The following is a 24,469-nucleotide window of genomic DNA, read 5'->3' on the forward strand; positions in this document are numbered from 1 at the left end:
ACTTGTGCAAATCACAGTCTTCATCAGTGAAAGAATATGCAATGGAAAGATTTTGTGAAACGTGCTACAATAGGCTGTGGTGTGCAGCATAATCTAAAGGCAATTGATTAGTCTTAGAATTATTTCTCTGTTGGCAAATTACAAAGGTTTAAGTAGAAATTGTATGTTTTTGCATATTGATCTGAGAAGCGCATACGTGCATCATGTATGCTTTATGAACGTAATGATTTATGATCATTAAATGTTCCTGTGTTGATAAAATTGATATTTTGTGACCATACTTCTCTGTTCATTCAACTCACCAGGTCCATCCTATTGCTTGATTTATGCTCTTAGTCATTAGTACAACAGTGCTGCAAGGCAAGCTGAAAATAGCTGATTTACTAACTCTTTATTTGGCTATTTTCAGTGAGCGACACAGCTGTACAACAACATATAAATCAGGCTTTGTTTATGTTTGAACCTACATGACTCCCCTGGCACTATGATGTGTGATAATGTAATCTTTTGCCAAGCCATGCTTCCTTATCTTACATTCAGTAGAATGTGTCCTGGGATTCACCCATTCAACTCATATGACTGTTTAACCAGCAACTGCCATCTGCCAATGCCATGCCAGTGTCTTTCAACTCTGGTGTCCTTATTAACCTTGGTTTCGACTAAGAGGTCAAGAGGATCAACATGCTGAAGATTGTACATAATTTAATCAGTTTAAAGTTGCATTATCATAAAAATAAAAAAAATAACAATATATATATATATATACACTGGATATATGAAAATAAAATAACATTAGTGATATCTGAGTAGACATCAGACCTTTCTTACCTGGAATCACAAGTGACATACTATTGATTACTTACTTACTATTACAAGTAATCACAGTAAAAAAAGTGTAAAAGTTAAAACAATAAGAAAAGAGTATATTAAAAGGTGAATCTCAACGGTAAAGATCATTTCAGATTATCACCATCCCTTAACTTATTCTGAAAAGAATTGTAATCATCCATTTAAAGCTGCCAAACTAGTTTTAAACTAGCCACGTCAAATAGCGTGTGCTCATTTGTACAGCATTTATTATAGTGTAATTAGGTAGGGTTCCCTCCCGCAAATGTGACAAGCTGGAACAATCAAGGTTCTATGAATGAGACTTACCTAAATGATGAATGTTATTACATGTCTTATGCTAAACATAACGTGTATTATTTACAGTGTGCACTGCAACCTTGGAACAACTTTCAAGAATTCTTGCATTTTAAGGAAAGTAGTAAGTCTACTAAATCTACTAAAATCACTAATTGTATAAACTTCCTGCACAGCCTGCGGTAGCTACTGTATCTTTTTTCATTCACTCAGGCATTTTTATGTTTCGGAAATGGTGATGACAAAACAAAACAATCACACATATTTACAAATACAATGAGTTTCATCAGCATTTGGACCATAATACAAATTACATAGTGAATATTAAATTAAATTACAAGTTAGTCTCCATTAATTGTTATTATTATTTTACCTCCTATCTGATTAGCCTGAAAATGCACGTAAGTTAGCACTGATAGTCTGTCTTTTAATAGACTTCTGACACAAGGTTACTCAAGCCAGACATCTATTTCACAATCTCTGAATGCTAGGCAGAAGTATTTGAAAATTATGTGAGCCAATAACAGTCTGGGTCTCATTGTGTCATTTCAATTACAAAGTATCAACACAGTAATAGACAGACAGTGTTGTGCAAGTTACTCAGGAGGATGTGTAATATGTTATTAACTGGTAAATTCGTTATCATACTTTCGCTAGTATCCACCCCTGCACACACCCCTTTTGGTGTGATTCCACAACACAACCTGTGTGACCATCTCCTTAAATAACTGAATCCACTTACACAGCATCTAATGGGATACAGCATATGTACTGTATATATTTATACATATATGCATATTTTAAAAAAGAACAAACTGAAATACTGTCCAAATGCTGATGGGTCCCTCTATTGTGTCAACTTGTATTTCAGAGAAGATATAAAAAACCTTATGTACTACTAACCTATGAGATAAACAAAATACAAAATTACCGAAAGATAAACATGTGAATTGTCGTCACATCTTCGTTGTATGTGTTAACTACTGCTGCCATTTACATTAAATGATATTCCTGTACAGATAGAGAGCTTATTTACACTCTAATAGTATTGTATTGTATCCACATTTGATCTTCTTGCTGCATTTTCCGGGGTTATCTCTGCTTACAGTGAGGTGTCAGTCTGCCTCTTGTTTGCGACTTAAACAGAGTCTAAATCCTTGATGTGGCCAGTTTGGTCAGATATGTAAATACCCTTTATCGGTCTGTTCCATCAGACATCGAAGCCTCAGCTTGGGTCAGTTTGTAGGCTGTTATTGGGCTTAGCTCTTACTCAACAGCCATAGTGCAGTGGGTGCTGACCTTTTCTGGGAACAGGAATCTCATTCTTATACTCATGAGCATAAACGGACAGTTTCCCAATGTCATCTATCCGGCTGGAACTCATGGGGCTGTAATCCATGGACACCCCAGAGTCAGCCACTGCCATATAGGTGTATCCAGGGCCTTTGGGTGACCAGGTGTGGTTTGGATACTCAAAGCTAGACTGGGATGAGAGACGCCCCGAGCCAGAGCTCTGCTGTAAGGAACCCAGGTCGGATTGGGATTCTGCCGACTTTGTTCCGGAAGCAAAGAGAACTTCCAGGGGTAGCGTCTCCTCTAAGATGTCATCCAGATGTTCCTCTCTGCTGTGGTTGTGGCCGTTGAGGGTGACATAGGCGTCTTGGGACTCCATTAGCGAGGACTGGGAGCAGGGGGCAGGATGATGGTGGAGTGCCCGCAATTGGTCCATCAGCCAATGGTCATGCGAAGTTTCTTTCCATCTCTCCATCAATGCTGAATCCACTCGAATGAGCGTCTTCTCCTCATCAATCCGCTCCCCCTCTTCCTCTCTTTCATTGGCCAAGGCCCGAGTGGCCTTGGGTGGCAGAGGTGGGGAGGCCAGTGGAGGGCCCATACTGAGCTCTGAGAGGACTTCCAGTGGAGACGCACACTCCTCAGAATAGAAGAAAGCTGGACTCAGCCAAATGCCTCCATTGGTTTGGCCCAACCACTCCTATGGGAAAACAACATGTGAAGGATTGAGAAGTTGATAACTGGTTAGTGTGTGTTAATGTTCTTCCAGCCTAATACAAGATTAACACAATATTATTTTTGGGCAGTGCCAACCGCTTCTAAATCTGGCTTTGTGTGTATGTCCGTATGAAGCTTCGCAGGACACTTAATGAAATTAACTTAAGTTATAAAAGGCACCACTCACTTCACCATCGGTGTGATCTTTTAGATGTAATTATTACGAGCTTGGATCATTCAATATCCACACCACATGTTAAAGATGAGAACAGTCTGACAAGATGGAGAGAGGTGTGCTACACAGTACACACTACTATAGATAATAGCTGAACTCCTCCCATACAACATACGACTGTGTTGTTAAAATGGCTGACCATGTCTGGACATTATCAAAGTTGTTATTCACTCTCTTGACAACTTGTTTTGGTCACTTGGAGATTGATTGTTCCTGCAGAGACGTCTCCTCTGTTGACCTTATTGACCACAGGGTCAATAAGTTCAGCCCTCTATCTATCTAGTCTCAAAACAACCTATCGCTCAAGTATTCTATAAACTTGCATACAACATGTAAATAAAGTATTTTATACAAAACCATGTTATCAGCAAGAGATGATAACTGGTTAGGTGCGTATCAACCACAACAATTATGACATTTTAATAGTAGCTATTTGTACCTGAAAGTCACCACCATAAACTGAGAACAGGCCTTGGAACTTGCTTTCGGGATTTGGAATCACAGGCCAAATCTTCTTTATGAGAAACCTGAATAGACAATAACATAAAAGCAGTTACATGTTTGTCATTATCTAATACATACAATTGAGCAAACACAAAGTGGTCACAATTTAGAACCTGAATGTTTAGCTCCATTGTCTCGCTACACCTCTCACAAACATAGCCACCACGTCGAACAAGCGTGAAAATTTACAACTGTCCACATTTTAAACATGCCACTCTTTGAACGGCATTTATTTCAATTTAACAACATCTCGCCTTTCGCCTCACGCAGAGCAGCCAGTCCTGACATAGTATTCTGAACATTCTGGCCAGTGCTGAAATGATCATCAGGGTATCAAGTTACAGAGGGAGGGAGGGGGAGGGAGGGGGAGAGGAGCTGAGCAGAGTAGAGTATCGAATTACAACAGAGGGGGGTGTGTGTGTGTGTGTGCGTGTGTGCGTGCGTGTGTGCGCGCGCGTGTGTGTGTGCGCAAGCGTTTTTTTTCCCCAAAATATTTTTTTTTCCCCAAAATAATTTTTTTTTCCCCAAAAAAAATTTTTTTTCAATTTTTTTTTTCAACAAAAAATTTTTTTCAAAAATGTTTTTTTTTCAAAAAAACATTTTTTTTCAAAAAAACATTTTTTTTCAAAAAACTTTTTTTTTCTCAAAAAACGTATTTTTTTTCTCAAAAAACTTTTTTTCCTCAAAAAACTTTTTTTTCTCAAAAAACTACCATATTTGGCCATTACACACACCACACTGCCGCAACATGGCGGTGAAGGCCGCACAGCGGCCTGAACTCTAGACTTTTGCGGGCCGAAGGGCCGCAAACTTCTAGTACAGTACAAATGCCGTAATGGATGCAGGTTAGTCACCACCAGTAAATGTAGTAGAAGGATGCATTGGTTGTGTGCATGAATGGCTGACTGTACCTGCGTTGGGACAAGAGTATCATGACTGACAGCATTATGAAGAAAAGAGAGATGATGCAAATCAGAGATATGATGAGTGGGTCCAGATCTGGAGGAGACAAAATGTCCCCATCAAAGAATGAGATGAAAAACAACAAGGACAAGAAGAATCCCCAATAATAATCCCCAACTGTTTAAAGAATCCCTACTGTTTAAAATAAGAATCCCCTACTGTTTAGGGAAAAAAGAACAGTTTTTTCCCCCACCAAAGTGGACAGAAATGATCTTTTGCATCATGAGACAATGACCGCTAAACAGGTTTCACACCTTTTTAATACTTGCAAACCCAAAGTCAAAATACATATTGTATAGTCATGCAGTGAAAACCAATCCAGCAAAAAAAAGAACAAAAAAATGCTTGCCATCATCCTCAAAAAAGCCTCATTAGTTCTAAGGAAAAATATGTACATACCTCCAGGCAGAGTGGCCATGAAGATGGGATCAGTCCAAGCACTCCAGTAGCCGTCATAGCTAATCCCGTCCCCCGGCTTGACACGGACCCGCACCTTATACTTTGTTCCTGGCTCCAGATCTCTCAGGACCAACTCTGGTTCGTCCACCTCCTCCACCTGAAGGTATTAGGATAAGATGTAGAAGTAGACTGAATAGTCTTCAACTCCTTGATCATAAACAGTACAAGAAGTACAGTATTTTTATTAACTTGTTTTGAATGAGATTTTGGGTTTTTATTTGTGAAAATATTTCGAAATATTTTTTTAATATAGGAAATACTAAAGTTATTTACAATAATATTTACAAAACAATGGGTCCCGACCCATTGCCTTACAGTGTTATGTCATACCTGTCCCACGTGGCTCTCCGCCGTGGCATAGCTGACCTCGTACATCATGAGGTTGTCTATGTATTTGATAGTAGGAGCCACCCAGTGCACCCTCAACTGGCCCTGCTGGTCTGTGGTGTTCACCCTCACATCAGCAGGAGGGTCTAGCAGAACTGGCATGCAGACAGATTTTAGATTGGATTTCGGAGGGAAATTGCATAGAAGAAGTATGCTGACGACCCCTTAGGTACTGCCCCAGTAGATTTAATCTGGAGAAATGTGGTGAGTAATGTACTCACTTTTAAGGGAAGCATGTGCCATGCAATACTTTGTTCAAAGCAAACTTTAACAATGAGAGTGTAAAGATTGGACCCTAGAATTCGTTTGAGAAATAATATGGAACTGGAAATTGAGGAAATATAGCACCAGGTCTCCTCATCCTCCCCTTAAGTTTTGTTAAATGTGTCTTCACTGAAACAAGGGTGCAAATATGGAAGACTTACTGACAAGCTCGGTCAAGATACTGCGGTTGTGGATCTGGACTCCGTCCTTATGCACTCTGACATGCATTTCGACAAAAATATTCGTTATGTTCAGTCGACACATGAAAAGCCTCTTGGTCTTGGCACCGACAGCAGGGAAGGTCTTCACTGGACACCTGCTGCTGCTGTTCTGTCGCCTAAAGGACAGACACCACTTTGAGTTATTTCTGTCCCATACACTGTACTAGTGTAACAAATGAGAGACACAAATGCAGTGGAAAGGTAACTAAGTACATTTACTAGTTTCAGTTTTCTTTTTACTTTACTGGAGTACTTAGGGGAATTTTCAATAATAGTACTTCTACTCCACTACACCTAGATATTGGCAAATATTGTAGGTCTACTTTTACTCCACTATAATTATTTGAAAAATGTTGTTACTAGTTACTTTGTACATTTTGATTATTATTACAAAACCTAAATGGGACCTTCTGCATAATGTGTAATGTTACTTTAAGTACATTTTATTGCCAATCCCCCCTTTTTTTAGATAGTATGTTTCTAACACCGAACTTGTACTTGGAACAGACTATTTCTACCATCACTGGCCACATGGACCCACATGTGTTACACTGACTCTCAGGGAGGTTTCTTAGTGTGTGTGTGTGTGTGTGTGTGTGTGTGTGTGTGTGTGTGTGTGTGTGTGTGTGTGTGTGTGTTGTGTGTGTGTGTGTGTGTGTGTGTGTGTGTGTGTGTGTGTGTGTGTATGTACGTACATCCTTTCAATGAAGCACCTGGGAATAAATTCTCACCATGATCAATGATGTATCACAGTTGTTCTCAACCTTTTTACACCAAGTACCACCTCAGAAAATATCTGTCTCTCCAAGTACCACCATAATGACTGCTGTTAGAATAACAGGACCTACCCCATCCTATTCAGCTATGCACAGTTAACACAGGAGGCATTCCTAAGACAATATTTGATGACCGGGTCATAAACAAGGAGAAGACATGTCACACAATGCCACAGACATTGAGAGCCTTTTTCAACCAAGTGCTTTGTCAGAACTACCTGTAGTAAAAATATTTCACTCCACTTTTGGCTTTTTTCTTACATACCACCATAGGGGGGCTCAAGTACCACCAGACATACATGTACCACAAGTTGAGAACCACTGATGTATCACGTTTAATTCATGGTTCACCAGAATGTGATCATCAAACCCCATTTTCAACCAGGTTCCCTGCATGTGACTCACTTGTAGGTGTATGTGAAGGTATACTGATCAGCAGAGCCAGCCCTCTCCTCATCCTCCTCCCAGAAGCAGGTGAGATCGGCTAAAGTCTCAGAAAAGCACTTAAGGCTCTTTGGCTCCTCAGTCAGTAGTAGGGACACTGGGTGGGTGAAGACCACATATGAAGTTATAGATTTGACTCTAATTTGATTATCAGAAGAAAATTCAGGGAAAACATTCAGTATCCAAAATAATTATAGCTCATTTACCTGTGTTGAGTAGCCTACAGGACAGGTCAGGGTCATAACACCAGACTAAAGACTTAACAGGTGTTAGCCAGCTATGTGTTTATGGCATAGACTGTATAAAGGTTTATGGCTGTTTATTTATTTATGAATTATTATTATTATGTAGCCTATTTTATTTTTTTAAATCATCCTACCTTTCTTTTCAAAATGTGCTTTCTGGTCCGTGGAAGCCGTTTCTGCGCAAATTATCATGCAGAAAACCAACAATCGACTCAGATGATCATAAGCCATTTGTACTTCTTCTCAGTGGTGATTTTGAGATGTTTGCCCAGTCTGTGAATAAAGCCCTTCCTTTGTCCACCTCTGCATCACTAGCGTGCAACCTGCCCAGAGCGTCTGTTTTCTCGTTTACGTCTTGTTTTGCAGATACCATGGATGGGTACTTGTTTCGCGCGTGTACCAAAGGAGATAAGGTGTGGAAGCCAAACTGTTTACTTTCCACAAACCAGCATGGAAGCAGACAGAGGTGGAGCAAGTTTAGGGGTTCAATTTACTACGCTAATGTTTGTGGGAGGGAATTACGCACTCACTCATTGATGTTGAAATGTGCGTAATGCATTGCGCATGGATAGCCCGCACAGGTTTTCAAGCGCGGAAACTCTGAAAGCAAAACAAATCAACTAATAAATGAGCAAACAAACAACATATCGATTCTATTAATTTTATACATATATTTCAGTAGTTGTTCACTGTTCCATTAACCCAAAAGTCAAGCATGTAGGCCGAACCGAGCCCGCATAAACAGGGTACAGGCGCACTCATACACCTCAACTAAAGACTCAAACGGTTTCTTATCTACAAACAACAGCCATAATGTGTTAGCTGGAGCCGTTTTATCTGCGCTGCAGGCACTGCTGTCACTTAGCGTGTCCGTGATAAGCAAGGGGGCGTTGAGACCCATCCCCAAATACTCATTAAAGGAGTAGTTCACCCCCAAAATGACTTTTTTTCTATTGATTAGTCATGCCATGGAGACTAGAGTTCAATAATTGTTTTTGTTTTTTGTCGCATTCCTAAGACAAAAATGTGATAACAATAAATTTACCCCCATTCATTCCGGATGGTGACCCGTTTCGAAACGGGTCACCATCCGGAATCAATGGGGGTAAATTTACTCGAATCAAATTTTTGTCTTAGGAATGTGACAAAAACCAAAAAATATTATTGAACTCTACTCTCCATGGCATGACTAATCAATAGAAAAAAAGTCATTTTGGGGGTGAACTACTCCTTTAAAGCCATAGCCTTCCTTCACTGTTTGAAAAAATGTAATGCTTCATCATATCTCTTGGGGAACACGTGCATCTGAATTCTCATGAAGGCCACATGCAGACATAATGCTGATGAAACACTGGTGAAATGGGAAAAGATGATCTGCTTCACTGCTTGGTAGAAAGTTTCGTTTTAGATTGCACAGGGGCCATCATTTTGAAATTCAGGCCAACTGACTTGTAGGTCGACGTAGGCCTAACAGCAGGAAAAGGGGGGCTGCAGGAACAATGGCATTGTGGTTTCTCTGTGTCCTCCGATAATATAAGAAAAGACCTGGCATAATGGTGAAATTGTGAGGAAGGATGCAAGGCGGCATAGGCCTTGCATCATAGATGCTATCAGCATGTCAAATAACCAGCCATACTGTGAGTGGCAAGTTTGTCAGTGAGTAGACATCTCCAATGGCATGAAGGTGCAATAAATTAGGTAGTCGCTTTAATTTCCCTTTTATAATGAATGTATCCTTTATTTTCATAAACACATTTCAACATATTCAATTTATAATATATATTATATTCGCTTAGTTTCTAACAGTGTCTCCATTTGACAAATTCAGAGCCTAAAACAGAAAATGACAAAACAATGTGGCAAAACAAGCAGATTCCCCCCTCTTTTGGTAGCAAAAAGCCACTAATCTTGAGTGCAACATATCTAAATCACAATAAATGATAACATGCTTCTCTGGATTAATATTCCCAGTTGTGATATGCAGAGTTATTATTGTACAGGAGTGAGTCAGTACACATTCAGCTCTTCCAGGTACAGTATCAGCATCAGCACAGGCTTAAAGTGAATTTAGCATGTTCACTGTTTCCAAGCTGCAGTTATAGGACCGTTGCAAGCTGCTATAAAAAAAACAAAAGAAACACCACAGGTATACATGCGTTGATGTACTACATTAATACAGACTGGGTGTTACTAAAGAGTCCCCTCAGCCCACCCTTGCTCACATCCTTCTTATGGTAAAATCTCTGTCCTTCAAGACAACGAACCCCCTGGCTCATTGTGGAGTGATGGCCAGTGCAGATAACATGATTATATCAGCCATCTTCTACCTGAAACAGAATATCAGTGGTCAGCAAGACACTCGGGCAGGAGAGATAAGTGGCCTTGGCCACTGGCGGGTGACCGGTATTTGGCAGGCTTGACCCAGCCCCTAAGTTCTGCAGAAGGAACGTTGGGGATGGCAACGTGAGGTTGCGATTATGGCTCTAAGGCCACTTGACAACCCAAACTGACAGTAGCAGGTATGTGGACATGTGAAAGTGAAACTGCACTGAATATGAGGAGAGAGAGAGGTTCGGGTACTATTCTTCATGCATCCTCATACCAGCATCTCTACTCTACTGACAGCTTTTCTACAGTGTCAAATCCTCAGTGTTAATTTAACTCTGAGATGTGTACACTCCCAGTTCAAAATGCATACATTCTGACTGAGGATGTTAGTGTGTAGTTGCCAACAGAACTTCTTGACCAAAATCAGGATTTTACCGTGCAAACTGTCGCCAACAATCAACATTAATAAGTCAAGTTGCAGACAGTGAAAAGCATAATATCTCAGACTGTCTTCATCCCAGCAGTATAACAAAACATTTTTACAGTATTATGATAAAAGTAGCACAGGCATTTCAAGAGCAACATATCCAGTGACTGGCTGCCCCTCACATCTTTTACATCAGAGCAATTTGTTTTTCATATTAATGGCACTGCAGTTCTGTAGTTGAGACTTTCCACAGATATTTCTCAGACACAACACAAGCGTTCTTCCCTTTCTGGCTTTTAGAGTATATCAAGTTATTGGCAGGTTACAATGATGGGCACTTGCAGTATAAATCGCAAACATTTATGAATTACCCAGGTTTAAATTATTCAGCTCAGTTATACAATTTTGCCAAGTTGTAGTAGGCACAGCATTGTTTGTCGTGTGCATTGTGAAGGAAGCAGCATTGTGGATAGTTTGGTACAGAAGGATGAACATGGCTCTGGGCAGGTCATGTGATCAGTGTCACAAAAGTTTAACTGTAAACAATACAGTTAGGATGGGTGAATGCAGAGGACAAATTTCATGTAGATGAAAATGCAGTGACAAATACCTATAGGCTCTGAAGCCAGACTGTCCAGACAACTCTTCCACAATACTACACAGAGCCTGTACACGTAGCCTGTTAACTGAGCCTTGTGAAAATTGCTACAGGAAGCCATCATCGTTTGTCATTTCTGTTCAAGAATATATATTTGAAAACTACTTTAAAATCAATATTAATTTCCATTTCTGCTAACACAGCAAGTTAGAGGAGCTTTGACTAATTTGATTTACAGTAGGGTTGTGTGAGCCAAAAGTCTGTCTCAAGAGACTAACAAATACCACTAAATTATTATTATTAATCCCACAAAACAATGAAGTCTAGTACAATACTGTCCTTGCATTGTTATGCCTGATTATATGTAATTGTATACCGGTGACAAAAATACCTGATCTACAAATTCAATGGGTTGCAAGCTTGTAAATTTGGGAGTATCATTTTGCAATTAGAGACTCCAGCCCAATGTCTTCCACCCCCTGTACTACTTTCCTCTGACTTTCTGAGAAACATAGAGGGCCGTAAGAGCAGCAAATCAACAAAGACATTTGAGGGAGGGGGTGAGCGTAGTTTGTACACAGTACTGAATATCCCGATCATATGAATGATTTAGAACCAACAGTATACAATAGATATTGAATATACTAAAATCTTGTAATGGGAAAATAATACAGTAGGGGAAAGGCAGCACTAACTTCTAAAAGTATTTTGAACCAAAAGACAGTTGCATTCAGTGAAATGCTGATTACAGAACTTTGCTTTTGTTGCTCTTATTATATGTAAGGACCTTTCAGTTGGAAATAAGGCAAATTCCGATGAGAAACCTAATTCCATTCACCACCATTTATAAAAGCTTATTATTCTACAAAATGTAAGGCAGAATGTCCATTCAGGAATCCAAGAACACCAGTTACACTTCGAATTCTAAAGACCTCCAGTGTACAACAGACAGAAAAATATATGTATAATTATATAATCATTGCAACTACAGTACAACATTTGGCATCTCTAGCTGCTAACTAAACAAACACACATTTTTCTTCAAAAGTAAAGCCTTGAAAGGTTTCTAACAATAAATAGTTTAAAATGCAACAGATAGGGCTGGAGTGGAGTGGACAGGCTTTATGTGGTCAAGGCAACCGACTTAGGAGAGGGAGGAGAGTCAGAGCGTGGGTGGGAGGGGTTGTAGGGATATCAGCTCACCACAGGATTATGTCAAGGCTACAGAGTGCAACAATTGAAAAAGAGGTGTTTGTGTTATGTGTATGTATAAATGTGCGAGTGTGTATGTGTGCGTCCGCATGAGAGAAACAGGGAGCAAGAGAGAGAAACAAGACTAAAGCATCATGGCCCTGCAGTCTGCACTCCAACAAACACCATTGTTGGTGTTCACCAATCCTTGTACTGCACAGGCAGCTCCTACTTGGTCAGGGGCCACATGCTTGTTTGGAGGATCTGGAAGAGATAGGGTGAATTTCTGTGCACGTTACTCTCTCCAGGTGAAACTCCTCATCAGACAACAGTGGTGGTTGACAGAGACAACAGTACCCACGAAAATGGGGATAAACAGCTGATGACTTTCCATGATGGATGTGCAGAAATAGGTCTGGTGACTCTCCAGGATGATGTCCAGACTGCAGAGAGGGCTTTGGCCAGGCTGGTGACTCATCTGGGGTTTGTGGTGGGCTGTTTGAAGCTGTACCAGGCTGTAGCACTCTTCATGTTTGAGGCACAATAAAGGGGTTGGCCTTTGTGCACAAGTATGTACTGTACGTCTGTCTATGTGAGTGTGTGTGTGTGTGTGTGTGTGTGTTTGGAGGGAGGGGGGGGGGGCACTTGGCAAGACACGGTAGGGTACTAGGGTTTAACATGAACAGCCACCCTGGTTCTCTGGAGGTAACTCATGTAGGCCTTGGCTCCTGTGGTTGGACATGAGGTGGTTGTCTCCATCCATGGTCTCGTTCATCTTCTCACAGATGACGTCTACTAAGCGTTCAAACACCTGCTTCACGTTGATGTTGTCCTTGGCACTGGCCTCGAAGAATTGAAAACCTGAAAGAAAGAAACATTGGAGCATGTAGTGGCCTTTAAGCAGTGCACTTGACTATCAAGTAGATATTGGTTTACAACTGTACTGCATTTCCCATTGATGTATCCTTCCTTCCTCACCTAGCTCTTCTGCCAGCCTCTGGCTGTCCTCTGTGGGCACAAGTCTGTCATCTTCCAGGTCACACTTGTTTCCCACCATGATCACCTGAGCATTGTCCCAAGAGTATGTCTTAATCTGTGTTGCCCTACAGTATGGAGAAGAAAGTGAGTCAAGGGAGCACAATATGGGGAACATGGAAATATATATACCACTGGTTCCCTTCATTTTTTTTATTTCCTACATTATTATTTCAAAAACAATTTTCAAAAAACATACCCCAAAAAGCAAAGATTTTCATTAATAAATAAAAGAACAATCTAAGAAATTCCATAAATTAGAAAACAAAATCTTTAAGGAGTAGTGAAAATAGCCAATCTGCTGTTTTCACTAGTTTGGGAACAGGCAAACGTTTAATTTCTCTTTGGGTCTTGAGCTAAAAAGAACCACTGATCTATACAAGCTCACCAGCGTGTTGAAAACGCGACACGTTGGTGAGCTTGTAGACCGGCCATTTCTGCCGAATGTTCTCCCCAGAATAGTGTCTGTGTTCATGCTTGGGGCTTCAAGGTGGATAAAACAACCACTTGTATTTGACTGTTCATGCTTCACCTACCAGTCCTGGACTGCACTGAACGAGTCCTGGTTGGTGATGTCATACATGAGCAGGAAGCCCATAGCTCCCCTGTAGTAGGCTGTGGTGATGGTGCGGTAACGCTCCTGTCCTGCTGTGTCCTGTAAGCACACACAAACACACTCAATTTATGAGGTGATCTAAACAAGTTTCATTGAATGGGGGAAACTTCATTGTGTCTAATGGATGTGAATGTGTGATGTAGTATTTTCTATTCTCTATAGAAGTGGCTGTAAGTGGTGATAGCTCTATTTTTCCATAAGAAACATTGCTAATATAGTCTTTGTTAATCTCTCCTCATCATACCAGCGTTTAGTAAACAGAAAACAAATGTTCACATCAGGATACCAATTTCAGGAGAGAAAACTCATACGGAACACAGGATAAACAAGTGACATTTTAAGTGGTTGGTTAAGCAAATAAATAAGCAGACAAAATTTGAACAAGCACTTGCCCTAATCTTGTCGACCTTGCAGGCTTATGCAAAGGCTAAAATGTAATTAGATAGCATGATTATTATTCAATTTCTATTTATTTTTAGGGTCTTGGTTTACCTGTGATCCTAGATTACTATTTGTATGCATTTGTTGCATTACATTGTGCTGTCTTTGCTTATTGTAAATCACTCTGGATTGTCTGCTAAATGCCTAAATTATACATTTGTAAATTGTAACACAAGGTTATTCTGTATGGTGGCAGTTGACATGTTATTTCTATTTTGAACCAGAGGGGGGCGACAGTCACCACACTATGGCCTCAGTTTGAACTTTCATGAACCTAATACCACAGTGAAAATAAGGAACAGGAAAAAAAGGTTTTAGACAGATGGATAATACGATTAGACACAGATATACTCATAGTTCAACACTGACAGGCACCCTGGCCCATCTGCTAGGTGTCACTAGTGTGGCGGCAAAGATCACCGTCCCTGCCTGGTCATGCCCGTTGCACTGCTAAGATTTCAAACCCCAATCTCCGCTGCGGTGGACAGGACCCATACCCCTGTGCCACCTGAATGCCTCCTTCTCTAAAAGGTTTAATCAAGTCCACCTTATCTACTGATAAGGCTTCCATAATATGAACGTGGCCTTTGTGTACACACACACAAATTAAAAAAAGATGTACAGATGGTCGATTGTGCACCGTCTTTACCACAGATACAGTAGACAAATAAGAACAGATGTAAAGCACAAACACCCTTCTCCTCCACAGCACTTATTTATTTTTATTTTTTTATATTTGTTTTTGGGCTTTTGCCTTTTTTGGATAGGACAGTAGACTGACAGGAAATGGGGGGAGAGATGGGGAGTGACATGCGGCAAAGCTCGTCCGGATCGGCAATCGAACCGGCGCCGCCGCCAGGCATCCATGCCTATGTGGCAATGCCTAAGTGGTATGCGCCTGGACCAGTAGGCCAGCAGGCACCTCCACAGCACTTCCTAATGAAGACGAATGCCACCAGCAGTGCAGGAGAGACAAATTACTAACAAACAATCATTTACACGGTTTTCAATACACAAGTTTAAAACTATTAGTCCTTGCTGATTACAGAAAGCAGTCAGATCAGATGTATCAGTGTCTGTATGTAGGGCATGGGCTGCCCCGTGACACGATCAATCAACATGCAACAAGAGAGATAAAGTGCAAAGCAAAATTAGTATTGCAGTGTGACTCAAACTGTATTATGTGAATCTCTCTCAGATCCAGTGTACTGTAAACACTACAATACCAAATGACTTGGACTGCCATGGTTGAATGGGAAGACAGGCTGCCCGGGAAACAGCAGGTCCCAGGTTCGATTTCTGACCCGGCAATGTGTCAAGGCGTCCACACAAGCAAGACACTTAACCACTAACTGTAACTCAAGCTAATACATTTAATTTTCCATATCAAAATGCCACTGTCTCCAATATACGTAATTACAGCTTCTTCCACCACAGTAACCAAACAACAAGGTACCGTTAGCTTGCACCAGTACCCAGACGAGGATAATACATAGGGAATGGTTATACAGACTTACAGAGTCAATGCGGGCAGGACTATCTTTGCACTGCCTTATAGCCACAATGACCTGTTTATCACAGAACATCTTGAGTGGATATTGTGTTTGATGTCAGAGAGGACTGTTCAAAAATGGGAATAGTGGATGCTAATGTGAACACAGTAACACAAACACACACACTTTTTTTTACAGTCAAACACCCACAGCAAACAGACCCAGCAGGTGAGGGGAGAGTTGGCAGGGCAACTATCCAAGCCAAGCCCCTCGTTCGTGGTTACTTGGTAACCTGGTTGGGCCCTCATTTGCATCAGCGTCTGTGTGAGTGTGTGTATGTTTGTGTGTTTCCTTACTATTCTCCTCCTTGCAGTGAGGAGAGGGAAAGAGGGGAGGAGGGGGTTGTCCAGGTAACCAACCATTGAGGTTTACGAATGTTCCATAACAGCCAGGAGTGCTCCGAGTGGGCAACCCAAAAATTATCTTTCTCTCCTTTCCAAGGGACAAGATTCAGAGTAGTTTCACTTTGTAAAAGCCAAGCCACACAGATATCTAAGAGTGTGTATTAAGAGTGCTTCCTCCGGAAGTCAGCTTATTTATTCCACCCAATCTAATAAATACTCTTCGACAGTCTGCCTGCTGGGCTGTCAGCAGCCATTTATGTTTCACACAAGTATGACATATTCCTTCTCCTATATACAGAACTAGACACGATCAAATATTTGGCAGCGTAATGGAACTTCTAACCAAATAGACTGGTCTCCAGGGCAGTAAAAGCCAGCTAAAGCTAGTAAACAGAGGTAGGTCCTCAAGGCATATTCATGATGACAGTGGGAGTTTAAACAGGGTCATTGACGTCACATGGACCGTAATATTTATGCATGCATCACTTGCTTTCATGTTAGCTGCCTACACAAAACGGTGACACACACCGTGGCCGCTGATCCTGCCCTAACGCAAACCATGTGTCTGGATCAGTGTGCGCCTGTGTCTGTGAGCCGTATCGTATTTGCCAACATTACAGAAACATGGTCCCGTGTCAACAACAACGGTGTGCTTTTGTATGTTTAAGGGCCAAGCGGTGTGTTATCAGACCAAAGCACTGTTTCCCTGACACACAAAGGGAGGCTGGCAGCTGGGACCCATCAACAACATCCGTTTTCCTAAAGGCCAGGAGAAAGGTCCAGGAGACAGACAGGTGTTTCAACAGGAGCGAGAGGGCTTTGGGCTGACCTCCCCTGTGCATTCAGTGTATAGTTGATCATTAACACTATGCAGCTTGTCATTTATACCTGGTAAGGTAGGGCACATTGGACATGTTTGCTGCTCCCACACCCTCTGAATAAACTGTTGCCATCATATCCTCAACACGTCCCCGGCAGGCAGACACTGATAGGGAACTTCCTTTGGTTCCTCGACTTAGGAAATACCAAGGTCTTGTATCATCAAACTTTAGCTTGAAAGCCCTGGAACCAGTCTGTGGTGACGCCTATTCCACATAAATCTAAACATGGAGAGTACACTCAGCATTTTGTCTGCAGATAAAAGCTCATAATAGCCTAATTATCATGGGCACATACAGTACTGTACAGTACTGCAGCCAACCATTCTGTTTTTTTGTGCTGCTGCATTATTCACACCTCAGCTTATAGCATAAAATGAAAACTCAATGTGATGCGTTTAGCTTGAGGAACAGTTTTTGTCGGCACGGCATAACTCTTCTTGTCATTTCAGAAAAAGGGCTGGTGTGCTGGGTGTGTGTATGTGTGTTTTGGTGTGGGTGGCTCCGTGGTTGATTCATCCCAAACACTAAATAATATGGCGAATTACAGAATGTTAGACCAATGAATCATGTGTTTATACACATATAATTAGGATTTGCCGGATCAGTAAAACAAATGTACATTTAATACACTGAAAGTATTGAACAATGATATCCATTGCCGTAGGGATGTGTAACTACTTAAGCCCTATACTTTGTTGCAAAACAAATAATCAGAATGTTTCATAGTGGGTGTTGAAATTGTAGATCTGTTTTTTTTGTGCTATTTATAAACATATTTAAACAATGTTATTATTTTTTTTGTCAATTTGTATCCAAGTTTGGCCTATATAATGACTTGCCATTGGTTTACAGATCAACTGATGAATGAACATGGATCATCCCAATAAACATGTCAATACCTAGAAGAAACCATTTTCGATACATTGCCAATACACTGTAGTAAAATAAAAAGCCAAAATATGGCAAAGCATCCATTACACCAGGCAGCTTGGGATTTATATATGTATGTGCAAGCTGAAATCCCCAGTGAGAAACTGAAAGAGTGACTCATTGCCAAATTAAATGGTAATTTGAAGTACTGAACGCTGTGAACATGAATGCTGAGAACATGGTGGCCATCTCTCACTGAATTAACAGTAGCAATGGCTTGGATTCGGCTGCATTGATTACAAGAGCAGAGAGCTAGAAACTTTCCCTCATCTGGTATGGCTAATTAATCTACTTTATGCATGAATGTGGACTCAGAGGAGAAGGCAGATAAAGAAAGGGCCCCTTTGAAAACATGAGAAAGTCAGTTAAAGCACTGCTTCCCAAAGAGTGGGTCTGGACCCATTTTAGCGGGTCACGGACTAATTTATGGGTCACGACTAGAGTAAAAATTCAAATTTCTTCTCCTATAAAAAATGTAATATATATTTCAAAAGATGGAAAATCTTTTGAAATACATTGTTTCAGTTAACACTGATCAAGATATTCAAAAGGGTTGATCGGGGTTGATCAATGACTTTAAGTGTGATGTTACTGTGATAGCGACCTGTTTTAATTACTAAACTCTTAAATAGTCCACAAAGTTCTGAATTTTTTATGTGCTTTTTAACGTGTTACACTGATGTATATAGAGTCCGCACACTGACTTAAATGAAAAGCTCCCAGTCAGGCTTTTGTTATATGTTTCGACACAAGGTATTCTTCTGAATTGAAATTGAATTGAAAACTTCTAGAATTGACTGATGCATTCGCACGCACGCACGCACGCACACACGCACGCACACACAAACACACACTGACAAATCTTCTCATCGGGAGCAGTTTAGCCGGGTTCAGTTCAGTGTCTTGCTCAGGGACACTTCACAGGAGGAGCCGGGATCAAACCAGACTGCCACTCTAACCTGAACCACTCCACCCCACACTTCCTGTTCACCCTGCCATGATTGGTATGCGATGGATGATCTTATCAAAATACAATCCTACAAATTGTAGCATCTCACTCACCCAAATCTGTAGCTTGATCCTCTTGTCATTGCGGAAGACGGTCTTGACCTTGAAGTCAATGCCTACAGTGCTGACAAAGGCTGAGGTGAAGGAGTCATCTGCGTAGCGGAAGAGGAAAGAGGTTTTGCCCACACTGCTGTTGCCAATTATCAGCAGCTTGAACATGTAGTCAAAGTTCTGGTCGGCTGCATCCTTCTGGGATGGCTGCTGCTGGAGTCGCGAGTCATTTGATGCCATCTATAAAGGTAAAGATAGATGGCATAGGATTAAAGCATACGTTTTAATTCATCAAGTTGGTTGACTGCATCGCTTGAGAGAAATAACAGAAATTGCTTTTGTGGTCCAAGTCATCCCTTCCAGGAGGAAATGATCCTCTTTTGTTAAATGCTAAATCACTACTGTGCAGAACAAGGAAACAAGTGTAAATTTGGCATAAGGGTGCTAGAGGAAAGACCATGGGGTCACAAAGATCAGTAGAGTTTATTCCTCAGGGATGATGAATTCCATAACAATCCAGACAGTATTTTCTGAGATATCTTGATCTGGAACAAAATGTCATCTGGACAGATGGACACACACCGACCCACACTGCCAGCCGCAAGAGAGCCTAAAAAGGCAACACTTCAGTTTAAACTTATATTCCAACTGAAAGGGAGGCTTCACCAATGACCACCTGCCTTGCCACTTAATGAGAACCATTGTTCTAAGCCTCATCTCTCCCCAGGGCCAGTGTACGATTACATGCTTTTAGGCCTTTTATCAATCATATAAACAGTGGGAGGAGAGAAAACAACCAACAGCTTGGTTGTGGAGCATCTCCCCATCTCCTCCCATTGTTCATTTTCCCTACAGCTGTGCTGGGAGGATGATTGATCACATGATCAGATACAGCTTATCATTCAGAGTAGCAATGCCCTGCCCCTCTCACTGACAGTGGTGGAAAGTTAGCAACTTCAGTATAAGACATACTTTTACTTAGTATAAAACCATTTTTCAATACTTTCTACGTCTGCTCCACTATATTTATCTGACAGCTTTACAGGTTAATTTGCAAATTAAAACAATATGCATTAACCACTTAAACCCTATTTAATACTTTGACTCCGCCTAACGAAGGTCCGCACAACAGAAACGTTGTAATGTACTGCAACAAACTTTTTTTTTTTTTTTTTTTGCTGTTAATGAAAACTGTGTGTGGGATTCGTTTTTGATTCTCAAACATTGACTGCCTATTCCTACTCACCTGTCCTTTGAAGTAGGTGTGCAAAAGGAGGTTTTTTTAACAACATACTCAGGATTGCTACAAAAGATCTTGAGTACTTCCTCCACTGCTTTCTGATGCAGCTTGTCTCCGTGGATACAGGCCTAGTCAGCTTCTAACCCAGACACATTAGTGGTCAGGCCAGAGTGGGCTCGCTCAGCTTTTAACTGGGCAGATGGAGATCTACAGGCCTGTTTATTACCACACCCCTGAGGGCTATGGAGAAAGGAGCGGAGAGGAGAGGAGCCACTGCAAAACTCTGTATCTGTGTGTGTATGTATTCATGTTTATTCTCACATTAATTAGCATGCATATCATGTGTGGGGACAAACAAATAACAATATAGCCCAGGCCTGCTTTCTAAATGAAATAAACAACATAGAAAGGGCAAGGCACCAATCTTGATCCTGTGTTATCTTAAAAAATCCTCTCTGTATGATCGCATATCACATGACAACCCAAGGGATATTCACATGTTTCAAACAATGGGACCATCTATGAGAATTAGTGTAGCAGTCAAGCTCAAAGCCTCTCTCTCTCTCTGTGCATAACTTAAACCCAACATAACTCCTGTCACATGTCTTTTGCATTTACAGGGCTGCCCAGGGACTCCCAGGCAAATTTAAAGGCCTAATTAGTCTTATGTACACTCCCCAACAATCACTTAAGTTAAACACAATCTATGAGGTAATCTAAGCTAAATAGGTTTCATAGAATGGGGATACTTCATTGTGTCTTGTTATGTGATGTAGGGGTGGGCGATATGGAAAAATGCAATATCACAATATTTTATATTTTTCAAAAACTAGACTCTTTGGTTTCCTTTCGGGAGGTCTAAATTCAACTTTACAAGTATGTAATTCTGACAGTATACAAATGAAACCATTTGGTTTCATTTGTATACGGTCAGAGTGGAGACCTTGACAAATATTTATGATATGCTGAGAGTAACATTAATTTACAATTGTAGTACAGTAGGCTATCAGAATTCTTTGAACATGGCGTGATTGATTAATTTGATATGGGGGCAAAACCCAACCATCTGCCACCACATCTCTGACATGAGGGGAATCTCAGAGAGCTCCCATTGTCATCCAAATGATCCTGAGTGAGTCCACAGGGAAGCTACCCATTTCCACCAGAGCAGTAGAGCACCTTGACCAAGGACGGAACAGCCAGCAACAGTAACTTAAGTCAAATAAATAGTGGCAATTATAATTAACAGGGCCTGGAGGTTGGGTACTGGTAGGCTACTGTTTGCTGAGCCCCCAGCAGCACACAGGCTGCCTGACAAATACAGGATATTATTACTCTATTGATCAGCTCGCACTCGCAGCTGTCGTTTCTGTTCGTTTATTATAGTAGGCTACGACTGGCCACGAAGTAAAGATAAGATGGAAATGTTGGGGATTAGTTTTACGTGGCAGTCAACAACGCCAGACCATCTCCTATTGACAATTAGATTACATCATGTATTATCTTTAGTAGCCACCACATGGACGTGTGTTAATCAATAATGTTGTAAACAAACTTGATTGACCTCTCCCAAAAAGTGAAACGTTATGGTGGTGGGGTATTATATTTTGTAAAGCGTCTAAAATACAGAGCTCTCTCTCTCCATATATCCAACTTTGGGATGTGATCGCATTTTCCAGGCAGAAAAGGATCACTTGTTCACGGAGGAAGTCGGAAGCTCTCTCTTCTAGTTCTATAACCGGGGAGGAGAGAAACACCAAAAACAGTATGAAACAAACTTCGGTCAAACTTACCTTCATGCGCGTGAAGGAAATGTCCTATTCTTTATCCGTTCCCACTTGACTCTCTGACAATGTGGCACTGGTTCCCAAATTTGCGTGGCTGAAGAAACAACCACCTGAAATGTCCCTCTCTTCCTCGTCGCACCACAGCCCGAGCCGCCGTCTGGAATGGAATGGATATGCTCCCGGATCTGTGTTGTGTACAGAGCGTCACCCACTGTGAGACAGACAGCAGCGCAGTGCAGGTAGCGGCTCTCCTCTGTATTTACAGTGAGACTGAGTGGAGTGGACTGGCCTCCCCAGGCTATATTATGATTCAGTCAACCAACTGGAGGGACAGGGGGGTGTCCTACAAAACAAAAGAAGCGTGCGTGTGCATGTGCGCGCAGCCTAAATAGTAAATAGCCTACACTTCACACCGCCCCAAACAGACACTGATATATGGTATCCCTTGTGTCGTTGTCTCTTTCATACTTAGGCTAAGTTTGGCAACGTTTAATTGTGCCAGGGGATATAGCTCAGTGGTAGAGCATTTGACTGCAGATCAAGAGGTCCCCGGTTCAAATCCGGGTGTCCCCTTTATTATTTCAAAAATATAATTTGTAAATGTGCCACCCAGAATAATGATGCTGGGGGTTCCAGTGGTTAAATGTCAAGTTTAAATTCTATGCATCAATCTGTTCTTCTGGAAACTGATAGCCTACATTTTCCTCATGACATAGGCCTACTTTAGGGCGAATGATAATCAATAATTACATATTTACATGCCTTAAAATGACATAAATGTAAGGTGCTTTAAAGTAACAAATTCTAACAATGTAATTCGGGGTGCCGAATGAAAAAGTTATTTACAGGGGTTCCCTGAGCCAAAGATGTCTGAGATTCCACTGTAGGCTATAGCTCAGTTTCCATTTCAGTATTTGGCAGTTCTCCACTGATCAGACAGTTGCAAAGCAGACCTACTACTCCACAAGGGATGACTGGACGATATTGCATTGGTTATTAGAAAATCTGATATTATGATCACTGTGTATTCTATTCTATTTCCAAGTTTATTAGCATCATAAATCATTCCTGTGACTTATATAGTTTCACTTTCAGGAGTAAACCTGCTGAAGTATAAATTCAGAAAAGTCTATTGTTGCTTTCCTCCACACAAATTGGATTCATTTCCTTGAGTGTGAAGATAGGAATGAAGGAGTGGGGGAACTCATGCAGGAAAAACACTTCCTCATGTTTTTGAATGCCACTGACAACTGGAATGTAAAGAAAGCGACAGTGCATCAACCAAGTAAAAGGCACCATTTAGTTCCATTTGTACACAGTCAGAGTGAAATGGAATTTACTGAGTGAATCCACTAAGTTACTATGATGTAACTACATATGCTCTTGTCTGCTAAGTGGCTAAACTTGTTCTATAGGTTTAAAAAAAAAGGCTTTATTTCCTGATGCCTGCTTAACAAAACAAATAAAATTAGCATTTATTTTTCTCAGGGAGGCGACTGGATGCTAAAGCCTGAGCCTAAACAGATTATACTTAAGAAAAACAATCATTTTGTATAAGTAAGCCAAACCAGGTGATGGAACAAGTATTCAGATGTGTGACTTTAAGTACCAATAGTAGCAATATCACAAGTAAAAGTCCTGTAAAAAAGTAAAAGTAGTGGCATCAAAATATATACAGTATCAAACAAAGATACTTATGTACAGTGGCCATTTTACAGTCATATTATTGGATTAGTAATGCAATCCATTAATATGTTCATTACTTGTTGCAGATGCTAAATGTGGGGCTGATTCTAACGACTACATACAGTATGTGCTGCTGGGTGATATCAGTTAATGTACGTTTTAACATATCTAGTAAGTAACTAAAGCTCTCAAATAACTGTGGGGAAGTAAAAAAAAGCACAAGCAGTAAAAAAAGCTAATATGTTGAAGTGCCTCAAAATTATTCTCAAGTATAGCACTTGGACAATCTCTTTTTGAAAGAAATCGATTTTAACATCATTGTTGATCACAATATGTATAGCCTGACACTAGTGTGGTGTGACATCCAGGTTTCCAGTAGGGATGATATTGTAGCTGACTGTGATGGGCAGCTGCACCAATCTTCTCAAATCACCATTGTCTTCTTTCAGAGGTGGCCTTAAGAAAATCAGATATGCGTCACCAGTAACAAAGTTAAAACCTGCCAACTCAGAATCCAGGCACTGGCTGCTGGGTCTGGACTATCTCAACACAAGCAAATCATCAAAGATGTAGCTTTTCAAAACCATTTAAACAAGTACGAGGCACAAGATGTCAAATGTGTGTAAGCACAGAAGACTAAACTGGTTATTAAGTGATACTGACATCACACATCAGCAAGTGTTCAGAGCTAGTGTTTAATCA

The 24,469-nt window shown here is 40.8% G+C and overlaps 2 protein-coding genes across 2 annotated transcripts; both read right to left on the minus strand.

The window, feature by feature from the left end:
- Positions 1-2,413: 2,413 nt before the first annotated feature.
- On the minus strand, positions 2,414-7,916 carry epor (erythropoietin receptor; the record flags this gene model as incomplete). The annotated part of the gene is made up of 8 exons (XM_080723251.1): positions 7,786-7,916; positions 7,368-7,503; positions 6,127-6,302; positions 5,645-5,796; positions 5,255-5,411; positions 4,804-4,891; positions 3,828-3,915; positions 2,414-3,136 (listed from the first exon to the last, which is right to left on the minus strand). Exons 1-8 carry the CDS (start codon positions 7,880-7,882, stop codon positions 2,414-2,416), a joined length of 1,617 nt encoding a protein of 538 aa, XP_080579377.1. The 5' UTR covers positions 7,883-7,916.
- A 1,532-nt stretch (positions 7,917-9,448) lies between these two features.
- Positions 9,449-22,228, minus strand: rab3db (RAB3D, member RAS oncogene family, b). The gene is made up of 5 exons (XM_080725090.1): positions 22,088-22,228; positions 19,058-19,294; positions 13,767-13,885; positions 13,174-13,298; positions 9,449-13,056 (listed from the first exon to the last, which is right to left on the minus strand). Exons 1-5 carry the CDS (start codon positions 22,091-22,093, stop codon positions 12,869-12,871), a joined length of 675 nt encoding a protein of 224 aa, XP_080581216.1. The 5' UTR covers positions 22,094-22,228; the 3' UTR covers positions 9,449-12,868.
- Between the last annotated feature and the right edge of the window lie 2,241 nt (positions 22,229-24,469).

The sequence above is a fragment of the Nannobrachium achirus genome (assembly GCF_963921795.1).
Source record: "Nannobrachium achirus genome assembly, chromosome: 4".
Taxonomy (NCBI): Eukaryota; Metazoa; Chordata; class Actinopteri; order Myctophiformes; family Myctophidae; genus Nannobrachium; species Nannobrachium achirus.